Genomic DNA, 15,638 nt, shown 5'->3' with positions numbered 1-15,638 from the left:
GCGGGAAGCGCCTGCAGAGATTCCTGACGTGCAGGGATAAGGATTTTGTGAACTTCGTGAAGCTGAAGGACGAGGTGAGGGAGGTGTATTCGGAGCTGTTGCTGAATGCTACGTGAGTTCCTCCACCTCCTAAATATACCATCTCGACAAGTTTGCGGGGATCTGCTGACGAGAAATGAAGGCCGACGCCACTGGTGCAGAATCCTACACCCGGGTCATCTGTAGGATCGAGCAAGTCAGGATCTAGCTCGGATCAAGGGCTGTATATGAAGGGTCCCAGTACGGAAAACAAGCGGTGCAAGGATGCTGAAGAGGAAAAGGCCGTCGGTGAGCAGATCGAAGATGTCAACCCTACGGTCCAGGTCATACCCGCAACGCCTGGCTCCTCAAAGATCACTACGAAAACAAGCTCTAGCTCAACAATAAAGACGAGTAAGGTGAATCCTTCTACGATGGGGGAGGGGGAAATGAACATTTTTAAGCAGATTTAGGAGTAGATTAAGGGCAAAGAAGGGAAGAACGGCGGGGAGAAGGATAAGAGCGATTAGCCGTTGCTGCAGGCGGACTTGTAGTGCACAAGGAGAGGAAGGTTTCTTGGATAACGGCAGCACTTGCTGGATCATGGCTATACATGCCAGAATTAAACTATTGGATTTCTTATTTTCCAGTTACCGAAAGAGCCATGCCCGAGCTATTATCTCATGTGATTCGCTTCATACTGCAGACACCCTCTCTCCTCTCCTTTTTCAGTATCCTCTTTCTCCACTCTATCTACAACCCAGCAGCAAACATAGCCGCTCCCCCCAAAAGCGCACCCATCTCCACCACGCCCGTCGGCATCGCCTTCACAAACCCCCCCACGCCCGCACTGCTCGAACTCGTAGTCAACGGCCTCATCGGCGTCTGCGTCAACGTCGTGCTCTGCACAACACCACTCGTAAATGGGACATCGGTCGCCGAGCTCGCACCGCTAAACGCCACGCTCGTGGTGCTCGGGTTCGGGGTCGCCGCAGTATTATTAGGATTCAGGACCCCGTCGATAACATGCACGACGCCATTCGCAACCAGGACATCCGGGACGATGACGCGGGCGGAGTTTACGTAGACGGTTCCGTTCTCGACGGTGATGGTTACGGATCCACCGCTGACGGCCATGAGTGTGCTGTTGGTAAGCGAGGAAGAGTAGCCGACGGTGCCGTTTATGACATGGTATTCGAGGATTTGGGCGAGTTAGGCGGTGGAGAGGGTGCCGACTGTGGAACCGATGGCTTGGAATGCTGCGTTTGAGGGCGCAAAGATGGTCACGTCGTGGAGGGAGTCGACTATTGAGACGAGGTTTGCTTGTGTGAGTGCGCCGGTCAGCGCAGGGAGATTGGCGGCAGCGGCGGTGGCCGCGTCGGATTCGGGGATGGTGAGGACGGTGTCGATTATGTGGAGGACGCCACCGGTGAAGTTGAGGTCCTGCGGGTGGGTGTTAGTGAGCGAAGAGAGTGAGTGGGTAACCCAATGGGTGATTGGCAGGAAGCGGCAAAATGCGAGATGTGGGTGGGACGTACAGCAGTGACGACTATGCTCTTTGCCAGCAGACCGCTGAGGATCTCCACACTGGAGCCATTGAGTCGCGCCTCGACTCTCTGGCCTCCAGTCACATTAGCGTAAGTTGTGTTCGTCAACAGAGTGGGGAGGAATTGAGACGTGTTCGTGAAAGCCGATGCTGGGTAAGAACCATTCAGAACGTGGTAGGTCAAGAGCGCAGTGACGAGGCCGGGGTTGGTGGCTGCCGCCTCGCCTGTCGACGAGTTGAGGAACGTTGCCAAAGCCTCATTGTTGGGTGCGAGAATGGTGATGTTGCTTGCGCTGCCGAGAGCTAACACAAGGCTTGGGTTGGCTGCCAGGAGGCCTGTGGATGTTTAGTTGATAACGTGAAGCGAGGGGTAAGCGACATACTAGTCAACGCGCTGAGGGATGAGTTTTGTGATGCCAAAACCTCGGCGAGGTTCTGAGCCGATGCAACAGCCCCGATAGTGAGGGAGAGCAGCTTCTTGAATTGCATGATGACTTGCAGTTCTGGTGGATGTCTCACTTGCGGAGCGATGTATATGACTGAACTCTGCAGGAGACGATGGCGGGAAGAAGGAAACTTTAGGAACGGAAGGAGAGAAATGGGTTTGTCTCCTCTTTATGCAGGGCAAGCCAGAAAGATAGTATCCGCAGGGAGGAGCCTGAGAAGTATAGGCTACGACCCCAAGACCTAAGACTTCGCAGACCAATTGCTCTTCTTGGCTGCCGTGGGAGGCATCCTTCGACTTGAAGCCTAGTCGCATTGGCTGGATGCCATCGCGCCGTCTTGTCTTGTACAATGCGTAAACTCTTTTGGCCAAGAAACATAAATAAGTAGATCCCGGGAGTTCACTAAGTTTCTTGAATCAATCCGTGCGGGAGGATGTCATATCGCGCCATCCAGCCTCGCAATGAGGCAAGGACTCGTTCGGGTGAAGGCTTCGAGAAAGCCAAATGGCAAGGAAAGAGAAATTTGTCAGTTGCAAGCTGTCAACGGAACGGCTCTCCGTCCCTTCTCGCGGTGTTGACGCATCGAAAGAGGTAGTTCAACCCAGTAGATTATGCATGCCGTCGTCAGAGCCTTGCTCAGCCACGTAGTATGAGGCAATCTGATATGCACGGTCAAGAGCTTCCCCAGAAACCCAAGAGGTCGGGTGCATTGGCACGGATACACGGATTCTCATCAGCGAAATCAATTGGTTGGTGGTGATGCAAAGTCGTTGATGTTGAAGATCTGTGGAAGGGTTAAAGAGTTATTATCCCTGTAGACTTTTCTTGGACGGGAAGCTTGTCCCGGTTTGGGATCGCGGGGTGTATTCGAGGCTATGCCCCACATTCAAGTAGATGTTTGACGCGGACTGTTTTTGCACCACTCAAGAGGCACACGGTGGGTGAGATAAAATCAAGGAACGATAAAAACGTTCCGAATCATGTGTAGCCGACAGCCGCCTGCGGAGGCGTGAGGCGAATGCGGCAGCGTAGGAGGAGCATTTGGGGGGAAGTTTACTGCAGCACTGGTGCCAAGGAATGGACGCGGTCTTGTCTTTCGCTGAACTGTGTATCGGCGACTAGCCAAGTAGTCAGCCAGGAGCACAGTTCCCGATGGCTGATTCAGGGGAGGGGGCCTTGCAAACGTCGTGGACCACACGCATCTTTCCCCGTGCATAATCCGTTACAGAACAAGGGCCGTACGATTGTATAGGGTTCCATTAATGCGCGAATGTCTCTTCTATATAGGATCATCAGTATACGGCGGGGGCGGGTTCTGTTCATCTGTGCGAGTTGTCGGTGCGGGAACGGGCGCCTCAGCAATTAACCTCTTCTGCTCCTCCAGCTTTACAACCCAGAGTGCCGACCCACACGCGGTGGTAAGGAGGAAAAACATCGACAGAACAGGCACAAGTTGTAGAAGCAGAGCCACGGTCCCAAACCTGTAGAGAATATGTCAGCACATCCCCTACTACGCCTGCTCTTTAGAAGGTATGATATACCAAGTATATTTCCAACCCCTTCTCCTGATCGCCTCCTTCCGCTCCTTCTTCGTGAGGCCCAATAACTTGAAATATCTCCAATGGTGGAATGGGCCCGCGCGCGCGCCCGTCAGGACCAAGAAGAACGGCGTGCCGATTACAGGTATCAGGTTGAGCGGAAGGAAGAGCACGAATTCGGCGATTTGGCGGAAGGAGAATGGGGAGTAGACCGCCGCGCTGGTGGGTTTGCCGAGCATCTTGACGGCGTTCGGGGCATCATGAAAGAGAATGCGGGAGGGGGACACGAGGTCGACGAGGCCTTCGCGAATGAGTGTTGCCTCGAGAGGAGAAGTGTTAGCCATCTGCGAGCAAGAGGAGGGGGGGGGCCGCGCGAGAGGGGAGGGAACAGGAAACACCACGGGAGTAGACATACATCGAAGATATTGACAAGCGTCTCGTCAACCATGAAGGCTTCAAACAGTAAGGCAACCAGTACCTGCCCTTCCCCGAGGACGAGGAAAACTGCGTTGAACCATGCTGTCGGGCCGTGGAAGATAAGGAGAAACGCGACTTGTGGCAGGTAGGTGAAGGTAAAAAGAATGCCGAGTATAACGAGCGAGATGACCGTCAAGGGGATTAACTGCCGGCCAAAGAGAGGCCAGAATTCGCGGTGGGTAAGGCAATAGTAGATTCCCTTGCAGGGATAGAGGAAGGACGCGCTGACGACATTGCGGATGGGCTGGAGGGCGGCCGCGGTGATGGGACGAGGATCTGGCATAATGGAGAGGGGGGCACTGTCAATGCTGTGGAGGAATAGGAGAAGTCAGAGCTGTAGATGTAGATGTTGAAGGTTGTTGTTCGAGACATTCTGTGCAGCTCGTGATCCCTGTCCGATGACGCACTTCGGCTGCTTATGCCTGACGTGGGGCCTGGATGTCAGAGGCAGCGGAAACGACGACCTCTCATTTTCTTCCTCCTTCCTCCGTCTTCACCGGCTGCGAACAATGCCTCTGCAGACTCGCAACGCCCGGCTGGAAGCTCGCCGTGTAATCAAGTACTGGCCTCGCGATGCTGCATATATATACCAACTGCGAGGAACCACGAAGGGTGATGATCACGACTCAAGTTCGAGAGGATGTTGGACTGGACGGATGATCCCGCGGCAGGTTACTCGTAAAGGGGCAGGAATGGAAAACGGGGAGTACAGAATGCTTTATATCTTGTATCCTGGCCAGCAAATTCTCTTGGAACATCCCGCGAATGCATATATTTTTCTACGTTGATGTGGTTGGAAATGATTGGCGACCATCAGTCTGCGTCACCAGATCTTCTCGGGAGATATCTCCTTTCGATGCAGGTACGGTGCGATTTGACATGAGATCTCAATTCAATCCGAGTTGTCATTTCGTCTGGTGACTGCAAAGAGATCTACATCGGTGGAAAGTCGCAGCTTGTGCGGCCAGTCTGCACCAGGCCGATTCATTTATTTCTCGCGTGCAACCTGCATGTTTAGCAGCCGTTCCTTTTGCAGCCGTTGCCTTGAATGCAGCGCAAACACCCCTTGAAGTCGAGAATAGAGCAAGGTCGAAACTGGAAGTCGAGCTTAGGAAGAGGAGGTCCTTCAATTTCCCAGAGTTTCTCTGCACCGAAGTTCGGCCTTGAGACTGACAATCTTGCCTGGTGATACGAAGTCAATACCAAGTCCAGGGAAAGAAAGTGAAGCAAGAAAATGAGGGAACCTGGCTTCTCTCTGCCTCAAACAAATTGTGATGCCGAGCTGCCGATTCTAGCAGCGAGTGGCCTCGCTTGTTGACGTCCCCTCAAGCGCAAACCAAACGTAGCCTTGCTCCCTTCCCTCCCACAAATTCTTTTTCCTTTCAACTTCAACCACTTCTCCGCAACAACCTCCTTCTCCCCGTCTCCAATACCTTCTTTCGAAGTCCGTTCCTTTCCCCACACTCGTTTGACTACCTTCTGCGTCCTCTTGACGCGTAGTAAATACCATCACGCTCGTTACAACGATCTCCGATTCATTTCGAGTAAATAAAGACCGTCACGTCTCCAAGATGCGCTCTCCGGTCCTGAATGTCGTCATGGGTATGCTCGCGTTCGTTGCCCTGGTTGCTTCAGCGCCTGCTGTCTCCTAGTAAGTCATCGTTGCTCTTATTGATCTATCCACGCGGTGCTAATGCTTCGAAGCGGTCCTCCAGCATCCCTCTGTGCCCCAACCACAGTCTTCGTGACCATCTCTTCGCTTTCGACCGTCACCATCTACAACCCTTCTCCAGAGACCACCTACGTTACTCGCCCTTGCAGCTCTGAGACCGACCCAGGTACTCCAACCACTACCTTGACGCGCCACAGCACTCTGGTCACCACAGCGTACCCACAAGTCGACACGATCCTTCTTACAACTCCTGTCCGCGCCTCCACACAGCTTCCTGAGAACGCTGCGACCACGGAAGCACCAAACTACGTTGCTACGATCACCGAGACCACCATTCTTGTCATCACCAATGTTCAACTCACTCCATACCAATCTGGTGGCCATCTCACCTACAGTGAGACTGCCGCTCCCAACGGCCTCCTTCAATTTGTGGTCGAGAATGGTACCACGTATTGGTTGAATGGCCAGACTCCTGCTCCTTCCCAGTCATACATGATTCAAACCAGTGTCGTGACCGTTGAACCCGTCCCTGAAGCTTCTGCTACTTCTGACGAGACGAGCACGGTTCACTTGACACGCTATTCCACTCAAAAATTCACCATCACCGAGGCGCTTTCTTCCTCGAGCGCAGCCAGAGCCGCATCAAGCCACACTGAGCAGCCCACCACCAAGTCACTTTCAACCTCATGCTTGACCAGCACTGCATCAAGCTATATCGCAACCGGCTCAACATTCACGGGAATCGGTGCTGGAGGATGGAATGCAACTTCAACCACGCGTTCCGGCTCCCAGAGTGGAGCTATTGGTTCTCCAAGCACGCTCTCTCTGATGCCGCTACTTCCTTCCCAGCCACTTAGCCTCGCTACCACATTCTCTCTTCTGTCTCTGACTAGTCTGGCTGCGCAGTCAGGCTTCAATGCTTTCAGTACATCGTCAGCGCTCGGCTCGGCCTCAACTCCTGGTGGAACTTATACTTCTACGATTGTTCCACCATATGCCAATACCACCTCACCGGCTTCAAGATCCTCGCCTTATTCTGGCAGTGCGGTACAATCTGCTTCAAATTCATTCCCGAGCAGCTACTCTGCATCACAGGTCTTCAACTCCACCACCGTTAAGCCGTCATATACCACCGTTCCTGTGCCGGCTAGTACAACTACTCCGTCTTCGACAAGCTTGAACCAGACCTCGACATCTGCTTCCTCCGCAGCATCTGCTACATCAAGCAACTGTGGCGAGTATGGAGACTTCACACTCACCGTAAGTCATCCGAGAGCAACTGGAACAATGCATGCAAACTAACCTCCACTAGTTTGACGATATTCCCCCGTTGAGCGTCTCCAACCCCAACCCCGATGACGTTCAACCAGAGCCTGTCTTCAATCCATATCACCAATTTGACTTCTCGGATGGTTTTGTCGTCGTTCCGCCGCCAAGATCTCCATACCTGCCGTCCTCGAAGCCTCTGTTTACCGAGTTCATCCCCAACTTCAACATTAATGGCACCAACCCCATGGCTGGACCCACCACTGCGGAGTACGGCTATTCTGGGGACATTGGCAACGGCGATCATGGCCTGACTGGCTGTTTCAGCTTCAACATGTATGGAGCATCCTTCGGCTGCGATTCCCGCGGTCCAGACTGCGTCTTCCATTTCACTGGTTACCGGTACAATAGGAGCACCCGCAATACCACCGCAGTCACCTCCCAGAGTATCTCTGTTCCGGCTTGTCCTGCCCTGGCTAGTTGCACATTGACCCCCATCACCCTGGACAACAGCTTCAGCAACCTCGATTCCATCCGCATCAACGTCACCGTGGGTTCCGCTCCGAAGATCTGGTGGATGGACGACCTCCGATTGGGCTGGTTCGACAACTCCTGCAAGGCCGGCCTCTGCCGAGTCTCCACCCCAATTCATTGAATTCTTGACCTCTTGAGCAAAGGATAGTACAATGAGATACTTGGAGATGAGATAAATACTTATAGTTGAGATGAAGACGCACTAGCTCGCGACCTTATTATACATGTTGTGTTGATGTAGAGATAGATTCTCTTTCCTTCCCCATTTGCTTTGCACTTTTTCGCCTTTTCTGCATCCTCGATGGATTGCCATATTTGGTGACTCTTGCCGAGACCATCTGTATGAGTTGTTTTTTATTTGCTTTGAGAGGCTTGCTTGCATTAATGGTTATGATACTATGACATGGGAGAGATTGCATCCGGTGTGTGCTGCGAGGGAGCTTTATCTCACGATAGAGACTGAGTAGCTGAGCTTTAGAGCACAGCTTAGAGTGCCTTGGCACCATTAAAATAAAATCACTTTTAGTGAATTGCCCGCGTGCATGATTGTGATACCAGGGCGAATATAGTAAAAGAAAGAAAGTATTAATTTCTATGAATTCCTTATAAAGTAATTTAAATTTAAAGACAAAGCAAGATTTCCGGTTTTCCAGTCCGAGTGCCTCTACTTTGGGTTAGCAGGCTGGTTTGGCCCCCAATTGACACCCGCAATCAACAATTGGGGGGTGTCATTTTACGTTTTTCCCTTTTGCGCCTCCTGCACCCCGCTTAGTCCTCACCACATCAACTGCTCATATTTATTTCCCCTCTCCCCCTCTTCTCTATCTGCCTCCCCACTACCATCTATATCGCCCCTCGCCCTTTGTACCAGGCACCCTCTTCTGAAATACATGCTATTCGGCACACCCCGCTTCTCCGGTTTGCTCGCCGTGCTCCACCCGCGCATTCAAACAATACCCGGCGCTCTGACTCCTTACTGCTCCGCCTGGCGTCAGTCACTTAACATGATGTCTACCCATTCCCCAACCATCTACGACGCCGTCGTAATCGGCTCCGGCCAAGCCGGTACCCCTCTCGCATCCGCCTTCGCAAACGCGGGTCAGAAAACCCTACTCATAGAACGTACCCACATAGCTGGGTGCTGCGTGAATGAAGGGTGCACACCTACTAAGACACTTATTGCTTCTGGACGCGCTGCCTATCTGACACGTCGCGGCCAAGACTACGGGATTCACACGACTAACCTGATGGAGGAGAACCGGGTCTGGGTTGATATGCACAAAGTGAGGCAGCGGAAAAGGGATATTGTGGATAGTTTTAGGGGCGGGAGTGAGAAGAGGCTGAAGGAGGCGGGAGTTGACGTATTGATGGGGGAAGCGTCTTTTGTCGGTGCAAAGGAAGTAAAGGTCAAGATCAATGATGGGACGGAGAGGCTCGTTGAAGGGAAGAAGTTCTTTATTAACGTGGGCGAACGTCCTGCTTCCCCTTCCCTCCTGGGAATTGAGAAGTTAGGCAAATGGCAAGTGCTGGATTCAACCAGTATTCAAGAGTTGGATGTAGTGCCTGAGAAATTAGTTGTGATTGGGGGAGGTTACGTAGGCGTAGAGTTTGCGCAGTTGATGTCGAGGCTGGGGGCCGAGGTGACAGTGGTGCAAAGGGGGAGGCAGCTACTGCCGAGAGAGGACCCCGAGATTGCGGAGAGTTTGAGGAGAATTTTGGAGGAGGATGGCTTAGATATCAGGCTGGACAGTGAGGTGGTTGGCGTGAAGCTAGTGGATGGGGATAGCTTCACTTTGAAAGTCCAGACCGAGGGGAAGGAAGAAAGAGACAGCATCAAGGGGACACACATTCTCTTTGCAGCAGGCCGGGTACCCAACACCGATTTTCTAAACCTGAAAGCCGCGGGAATAGAGGTGGATGCCAGGGGGTATATTGTGGCAGATGAATTCCTCACCACGGCGGCGGAGAACGTCTATGTCCTAGGGGACGTAAAGGGCCCACCTGCCTTCACGCACATTTCGTATGACGACTTTCGCATCATCAAGAGGAACCTCCTGGATACCAAAGATCAGGTCACCAAACTCAGTACCAAAGGCAGGCTTGTACCGTATGTAGCATATACGGATCCGCAACTGGGCCATGTGGGACTGCATGAAAGTGAAGCGAGGGCAAAGTTCCCGGGCAGGAACGTCCAGACGGCGAAGATGCCGATGGCCTATGTGGCGAGGGCACTGGAGACGGATGAGAGTAAGGGGCTGATGAAGGCCGTAGTCGATGGGGACTCGGGAGAGATCTTGGGGTTTACCTGTTTGGGTATTGAGGGTGGGGAGGTCATGGCTGTGGTACAGATGGCTATGATGGGTGATATTGGATATCAGAAGTTACAAGATGCTATTTGGGCTCATCCGAGCTTGGCAGAGAGTTTGAACAATCTTTGGGGCTTCTTAAGTTAAGTCATATTATATTATTAGCCTAGTTACAATTTCTAATCTCTTCCATATTATTTTAACACATATCCTTTATACTTTTATAAGTAAGTAAGGTTTAAAGAAGTTAGTGTTTTAAAATTTAAATTAAGTAATTTTAACTCTAATTTAAAATTCTTAAAATTCTTTCTAGATCTATTACAGTTGCTTAGAACAATATTTCCTTACATATGATTCTTATCTTTAATTATTTAAATTTGCTCTGTCTTTGTATAGAAATATGAAAATTATACAAGGGTAGACTACCTCTTGGCACTAAAACTCCGGAGAGGGTAGGAGTCTTACAAGACGAGATATTTTTAGATTCAGCTTGTGTTTCATACTCATTTCCGCTACGTTACATTAACGCCATCTGTGTTTCCTTAAATTTCTCGAAATCCATCCGGGGCTATCCTTTAAGCGTTGAGCCTTATCTGCTTGACACATGAATCATGAATCCTCAAGCCACGTTTATAATGCCATGTACTGCTCTCAGCCAACCATTTCCACATAAAAGGATCTCCGCTACCCAGTCTGAGAAATTACGAAACCGGCGTCCTTATTTTGGAGTCAGGGTGAGTTAGTGATTGGTGGGTCGTCCGAACGCCTGCACTTGCCCCCGAGTCAGCAGGAGAACGGTGCAGAACCTGCTCGCTTCAAGATCACTTCGCGTCGACATCAGACACACGCTTCAGACTCGATCACTAAGTGAACGGTGTCAAGCGCGATCCAACGAAGGCCAGACTGCTATCGGTCATATTTGCTTCATTGTACTTTGAGACCGATTTCTTCCAGGCCGTATCAAACACGCCTCACTGCGGAGCGATCAGAGTTCCAACATTGATAGATACAAAAGGAGTGTGCCCCTGCCACTACCTCTCTTCGAAACGACAATATTCCCCGTCTATATTTTGAGGTCTCCAAGCAGGTACTTGATTGGAGGGAAAAGAAGCGAGAACAAGCATCTGTACGAAGATTGCGGCATAAAGTGACGGGATTACAGGGCATTTGTATCGCAAGTCCACTTTCAGGCCACTTTCTACTACACTCACCCACTAAAGTCCCCTATATTTCCAGGCTACCCTCCTGTAAGCACGCTATAAACTATAAACAAGGGGTACCACACCTTTAGAAGGCATATCCCCTGTACTTACAAGGGCATTATCGCTAAATAGTCCTAAAATAGCTCTCTCCCAGCGCCCGAGCGCTACGGTTGCTCCGCCAGCAACACCATAACCCTTGAAGATCTTCCACCACCTTGGAAATGTCTCACAGCCCTTATTTTAGGGGTTCAGGCCTAGAGTTACAAGGCTTATAGCGGGCGCAGTACCTTAAGCCACACCCTGGAGTCCGCTAAGACCCCTACCCGAGCGTAAATGCCCTGTAATCCCGTCACTTTATGCCGCAATCTTCGTAGAAATGTCGGCCAACAGAGAGGCTTCTACTCTGGCGACATCTAACTGTGAAAGGCTGGTGGCTGCGAAGGAATTCTCAATGGGTAGTCGTGGATATCAAGTTGACTTTGAGTCTTCCAAAGTTTTAGCCCTCCCATTTTATCAAATGGGACGCAGTACCAGGTGTTTGTGGACAATGATAACAAAGGCTCATGGGGCGGGGCTTCATTCAGGCCGGGCAGCAATGATCTTGAGCCTTCGAGGGTGAAGCGGGTCCCTGGCTCGTCGAGACAAAATCCGATAGATTTGACCGATGAGGGGCAAGTGGCAAGTGCTAAACCCAAGCCAAGGAAAAAGCACCGTCGCGTGACAAGTGAGTACCGACTTCCTTCTCTTGCCCTCGTGTAACTCCCGTCGTGTCTTCAAGGAATAGTTTTCTTTCTAATACTAAGAGGAGGGGTTGTGCTCACGCGCTCGCAGACAATTTCCCGTCGCCATCGCCGCCGCCGTCCTCACACCTCAGGGTGTAAAGCCAAGCTACAACCGAGTGGCGTTTGCGAATTTGAGGGACCAGAGCCCTAATTACGAGCCTGGAGTTAGTTCCGCAGCAGAGTCAGAAGAGTATCAGTCCGAAGAGAGTAATTGATCATCGGGACATACACAGGGACGGGACTGAGGAGCTGGAATGGGAAATGCAGTGCGGCAGATTGAAAAGTGCCGTGACAGCGGATATCCTTTTCAATTGGAAGAGTGCACGAAATCTTGAGGAATCTATTATAAATTATTTCGGCACATAGCCTTTCTACTTTCTATTTTTGGGAAACCCGTCCCAGAAAATCACAATTCAACCCCGTGACTTAAATCTACTCATCGTAATCCTCATCCTCTAATCTTCTCAGTAACAGTAACAGTCACCGTCTCAGTAACCGTCTCCTTCTCCGAACCACCCGTCATCTGCGGCACAGGAATAATTGTCAAAACCGCACTGCCAGGACCATCACCCACTGCAATCGTCGTCGACGTAGGAGTGAGAGTGGAAAGTGGCTGCGGTGGTGCCGGTGGCTGAGGCGCTGGTTCTTGGGCTGGAGAACTCGGTGCAGGGATTTGAAGTGTCATTGTTAATATGCTGCTGGCTATGACTGTTTCCGTGATCGTTCTGTCAGGAAGTGTTGAAGAGGTGGTAGCCGGAGAAGATGTGGCGGGAGGAGGGTTGGGTGTTGCGGGAGGTGCGACTGGCGATGACGAGTGTGGCAGGAGGCTGGTGACAGAGAGTGTTGTCTGGCTTGCGAATGGTGGCGGTGGTGAACTAGATGATGAAGTGGAGCTGCTCAAAGACTTGGTGGAAACCGTTGTGGGCGATGTTGCAACGTTTGTTGCGGAACTTAGGGTCAAACTCAGCTCACTTGCAGCTACTGCTTTATCTGCACACCCTACGTACACGCCTCGTGTGGTATTCATCGGTAGAGCGAAGCATTGTTGGCCGGTGCCGCAGACATTGGTAATGACGAAGCTCCCTTGCTTGTCACATGTCCCAACATTGCCAGCTATGCAAGCAATTTCACTGCCGGTGCAGGGAGAGGAGAAATTGAGGGTTGAGAATAGGTTGTTATAACCTTTTGCTTGGGCCAGATTTTCGCTGAAAATAGCAGAGGATACCGTGCCAGTGGCTGGTGGAGCTGATTGGATGACAGTGGGTACTTTTGACATTGTTTCAGCCGGGATCGAAGGTGTTGGTGGTACATTTGTAGAAGAAGTGGGGGATGGCTTAGAGCTGCTGGTTGGAGTAGATGCATTGAAAGTGGTTATTGTTGAGAAATTGATCACAATGAGCGTGGTGGAGTCAGCGCCGGGCTGTGATTGGAAACCTGCAGACGCCGCCAAACTGGAAGATGACGGGCCGACAGTTGGCAGTGGAACCGAGCTGGTGTTATTAAGTGCAAAGAACGGAATCGAGGTTGATGACGGCTTCGCTTTGGGCGAGACAGAATTGCTAGTGGTTTCTGCGAATTGATTTGTCGTGGATGAGTCGGCTTTAGGTTGAGCGGCTTCAATCGATGGGCGGGAATTACTGGCGGCTGTGGGGCCAGGTAAAGTCGAGGAACTCGAGAAAGGCGATTTCGGCGAGCTGCCGGTCTGTGAAGGCTTGGTACTTGGACTTCCCAAAATTGCAGGTTGGACACCTTGATTACTCGATGTCGTGCTCGTCGTTTTGATGATGGAAGATGTTGATGGGCTTGGCACGTGACTTGCAATCGATAATGAGGAAGAAGATGTAGTCTCTGGAACGGGTATTATGGTGAGGACATCAGCGTCCGGAGATGAGCTCGAGCTTGTAGCACTCTGTGTGGTATTCGAGAAAGGAACACTTCGTGGAAGACTAACCATATGTCAGCATATTTCGGACGGGGACACTGTCTGGGTCGTACATTCTGGGATCGCCATCGCGACGTACAAGTCCCGCAGAGCTTAGAACTGCAAGTAAAAAGATCCCTGAGACTATTTGTGATCTGATCATAATCGCAACTATCCCCAGGTTGGATTTGATCCGTTCCGGATTCGAAAGCTCGTCACAAAGGCAGACTCGACTTCGGTTGAAGATTTGAGAGATGTAGCGTTGAACGAGTCGAGATGTTATAGCTTCAACTTTTTGGGAACTGGAAGAACTAAAGAAAGAATGATGATCGAAACAATTTTCAAACAGAAAGAGACAGACGGACGGTTCGAGAGATGGAAGAAATCACGAGTAGAGAACGACGATGAGTGCACTCAAACAATCCCATCTTCGACGGAGACCTGCAGCATCTTGTACCATCTCATCCGCCTGTTTCAAGATCCAAAGGCCATGAAAGGACGACCGCTTCAGACCTCACACTGGCCTTTGTCTGGGCACGTCCCTTAGTTTGCTCCAGCCCCGTCGCATGTTCTGGGCGGCTCACGAAATGAAACCGGGTGGCTGGCATGCTCTGAACAGAGAATACAAAGATGACTAGGAGATGAAATCACGAGTGTGAGAAACAGGAAGACGTGTGAGCCAATAGACGTGTATTGGGTCGCGGGGAGTTGAGACGTTGGGTTTGGCGGTTGCGACACGAGGTTTGATGTTGGCGCGTTCCAGACGCGAGCCGAGCGATGATTGGCCAACTCTGTTTTCAGGGGAGACAAAGATGACTGGGAAGCTTGAAGTGGTTTCATTGGGCAATGCGATCGAGAAGAGCTTATTGGAAGGAAGGTTAAGCGTAAACGCGCGTAAGAATATAGAAGCCAGAAGCGCGGCCGTTCTTAAAAAAGTTGAGTCCAATGACAGCGAAAGTCTCGTGACCCAAACGCCCAAATGCACCTTGAAGCGCGATAAGCAGGACAGGTTTCATAGCTGAGCAATGCAGTTTTGCAGGAACTTGCCGCTAGTTCATGCTTTCTTCTGGAGAGTGAAAACGGAAGAAGAGAAGAGAGCCCAGGTTACAGTGGAGCAGAGTCACGTGACTGGACTACTGGCTTCCTTCAATACTCTTGGGTGTTGAGACAAAGCTTGAAATTTTTTAAACAAGGGCATTCGCTATGTCTAGGATCCATTTAGCGCAATTCCAGAGAGCTGGATATCAGGAGTGCTCATCACGTGCCGTCAGCCACCGGAGTATTATGCAGCCTCATGTTTCAGCTCTGCATGTTTGTTGCGTGCCGCAAAAGGGCGATGTGCATCATGTGAGAAGTTCATCTTTTGATTGGCCGAGGAACGGCCGTCAGGGCCAATCACAAGACGGGTTGTCCACTTTTGCCAGTGGGGGGGGCATTTTGTTAAGCCTTAGGCACTTACATCGCTTAACATTCACGCTAAGGAGTAGAGGAGTACTTTATCTTGCCTACGAACGTCTTACGAGCATTAGGCTTCTCTTCTAAAAAAAAATCTCAATTTCTAGAACTCACTCTTATATCTCGTAAAGTCCTGTTTCACCCCGTCGATACATTACCTGGTACAAGTCTCACTTCTGCCTCTTTGTCTTTTGAACCCTCACCCGGCGATGTATAAAAGGGGGGGCATTCACATGACCATTCGAAGGCTAAAGTTTGGGATTTAACAAAGTTTAGAGAGGCGGACTCGAGGCTTTTATAGTTGCCTTACAAAAGCAAATTTCTTAAAGAGCGATATATAATATATAATACAAGTTTAGGGCCGCTTTGCTAAAATTATTAATTGGCCCCGGAGCTTATATAGGGCCGCCAATTAATAATTTTGCCCTAAACTCGTCCCGAGTGGGATTGGAATATAATAAAGGCTAGTACAGAC

General features: G+C 50.8%; 5 protein-coding genes across 5 annotated transcripts; 2 read left to right on the top strand and 3 right to left on the bottom strand.

Annotated features, from left to right (window-relative positions):
• Positions 1-789: 789 nt before the first annotated feature.
• K444DRAFT_689223 (Fasciclin-domain-containing protein) lies at positions 790-2,540 on the bottom strand. The gene is made up of 3 exons (XM_024887734.1): positions 1,948-2,540; positions 1,557-1,900; positions 790-1,461 (listed from the first exon to the last, which is right to left on the bottom strand). Exons 1-3 carry the CDS (start codon positions 2,051-2,053, stop codon positions 1,231-1,233), a joined length of 681 nt encoding a protein of 226 aa, XP_024743833.1. The 5' UTR covers positions 2,054-2,540; the 3' UTR covers positions 790-1,230.
• Positions 2,541-3,289: 749 nt separating this feature from the next.
• Positions 3,290-4,308, bottom strand: K444DRAFT_623176 (uncharacterized protein; the record flags this gene model as incomplete). Its single annotated transcript, XM_024882248.1, has 3 exons — positions 3,290-3,491; positions 3,552-3,868; positions 3,964-4,308. 3 exons carry the CDS (start codon positions 4,306-4,308, stop codon positions 3,290-3,292), a joined length of 864 nt encoding a protein of 287 aa, XP_024743832.1.
• A 1,315-nt stretch (positions 4,309-5,623) lies between these two features.
• Positions 5,624-7,618, top strand: K444DRAFT_623175 (uncharacterized protein; the record flags this gene model as incomplete). Its single annotated transcript, XM_024882247.1, has 3 exons — positions 5,624-5,676; positions 5,730-6,957; positions 7,010-7,618. 3 exons carry the CDS (start codon positions 5,624-5,626, stop codon positions 7,616-7,618), a joined length of 1,890 nt encoding a protein of 629 aa, XP_024743831.1.
• An 886-nt stretch (positions 7,619-8,504) lies between these two features.
• K444DRAFT_515839 (FAD-dependent pyridine nucleotide-disulfide oxidoreductase) lies at positions 8,505-9,950 on the top strand (the record flags this gene model as incomplete). Its single annotated transcript, XM_024873630.1, has 1 exon — positions 8,505-9,950. One exon carries the CDS (start codon positions 8,505-8,507, stop codon positions 9,948-9,950), a length of 1,446 nt encoding a protein of 481 aa, XP_024743830.1.
• Positions 9,951-12,081: 2,131 nt separating this feature from the next.
• Positions 12,082-14,354, bottom strand: K444DRAFT_658121 (uncharacterized protein). The gene is made up of 2 exons (XM_024886224.1): positions 13,783-14,354; positions 12,082-13,733 (listed from the first exon to the last, which is right to left on the bottom strand). Exons 1-2 carry the CDS (start codon positions 13,869-13,871, stop codon positions 12,236-12,238), a joined length of 1,587 nt encoding a protein of 528 aa, XP_024743829.1. The 5' UTR covers positions 13,872-14,354; the 3' UTR covers positions 12,082-12,235.
• Between the last annotated feature and the right edge of the window lie 1,284 nt (positions 14,355-15,638).

The sequence above is a fragment of the Hyaloscypha bicolor genome, assembly GCF_002865645.1.
Source record: "Hyaloscypha bicolor E unplaced genomic scaffold K444scaffold_10, whole genome shotgun sequence".
Lineage (NCBI taxonomy): Eukaryota > Fungi > Ascomycota > Leotiomycetes > Helotiales > Hyaloscyphaceae > Hyaloscypha > Hyaloscypha bicolor.
The sequence above is the reverse complement of the archived record's forward strand: the minus strand, read 5'-3'. Positions and strand labels throughout refer to the sequence as shown.

Coding starts and splice junctions, on each gene's coding strand:
- K444DRAFT_689223 (XM_024887734.1), bottom strand. CDS start 2,053: ATGCAATTCAAGAAGCTGCTCTCCCTCACTATCGGGGCTGTTGCATCG. Junction 1,901..1,947: donor ATCCCTCAGCGCGTTGACTA/GTATGTCGCTTA, acceptor AAACATCCACAG/GCCTCCTGGCAGCCAACCCA. Junction 1,462..1,556: donor AGAGCATAGTCGTCACTGCT/GTACGTCCCACC, acceptor ACCCACCCGCAG/GACCTCAACTTCACCGGTGG.
- K444DRAFT_658121 (XM_024886224.1), bottom strand. CDS start 13,871: ATGATCAGATCACAAATAGTCTCAGGGATCTTTTTACTTGCAGTTCTA. Junction 13,734..13,782: donor CGCGATGGCGATCCCAGAAT/GTACGACCCAGA, acceptor ACATATGGTTAG/TCTTCCACGAAGTGTTCCTT.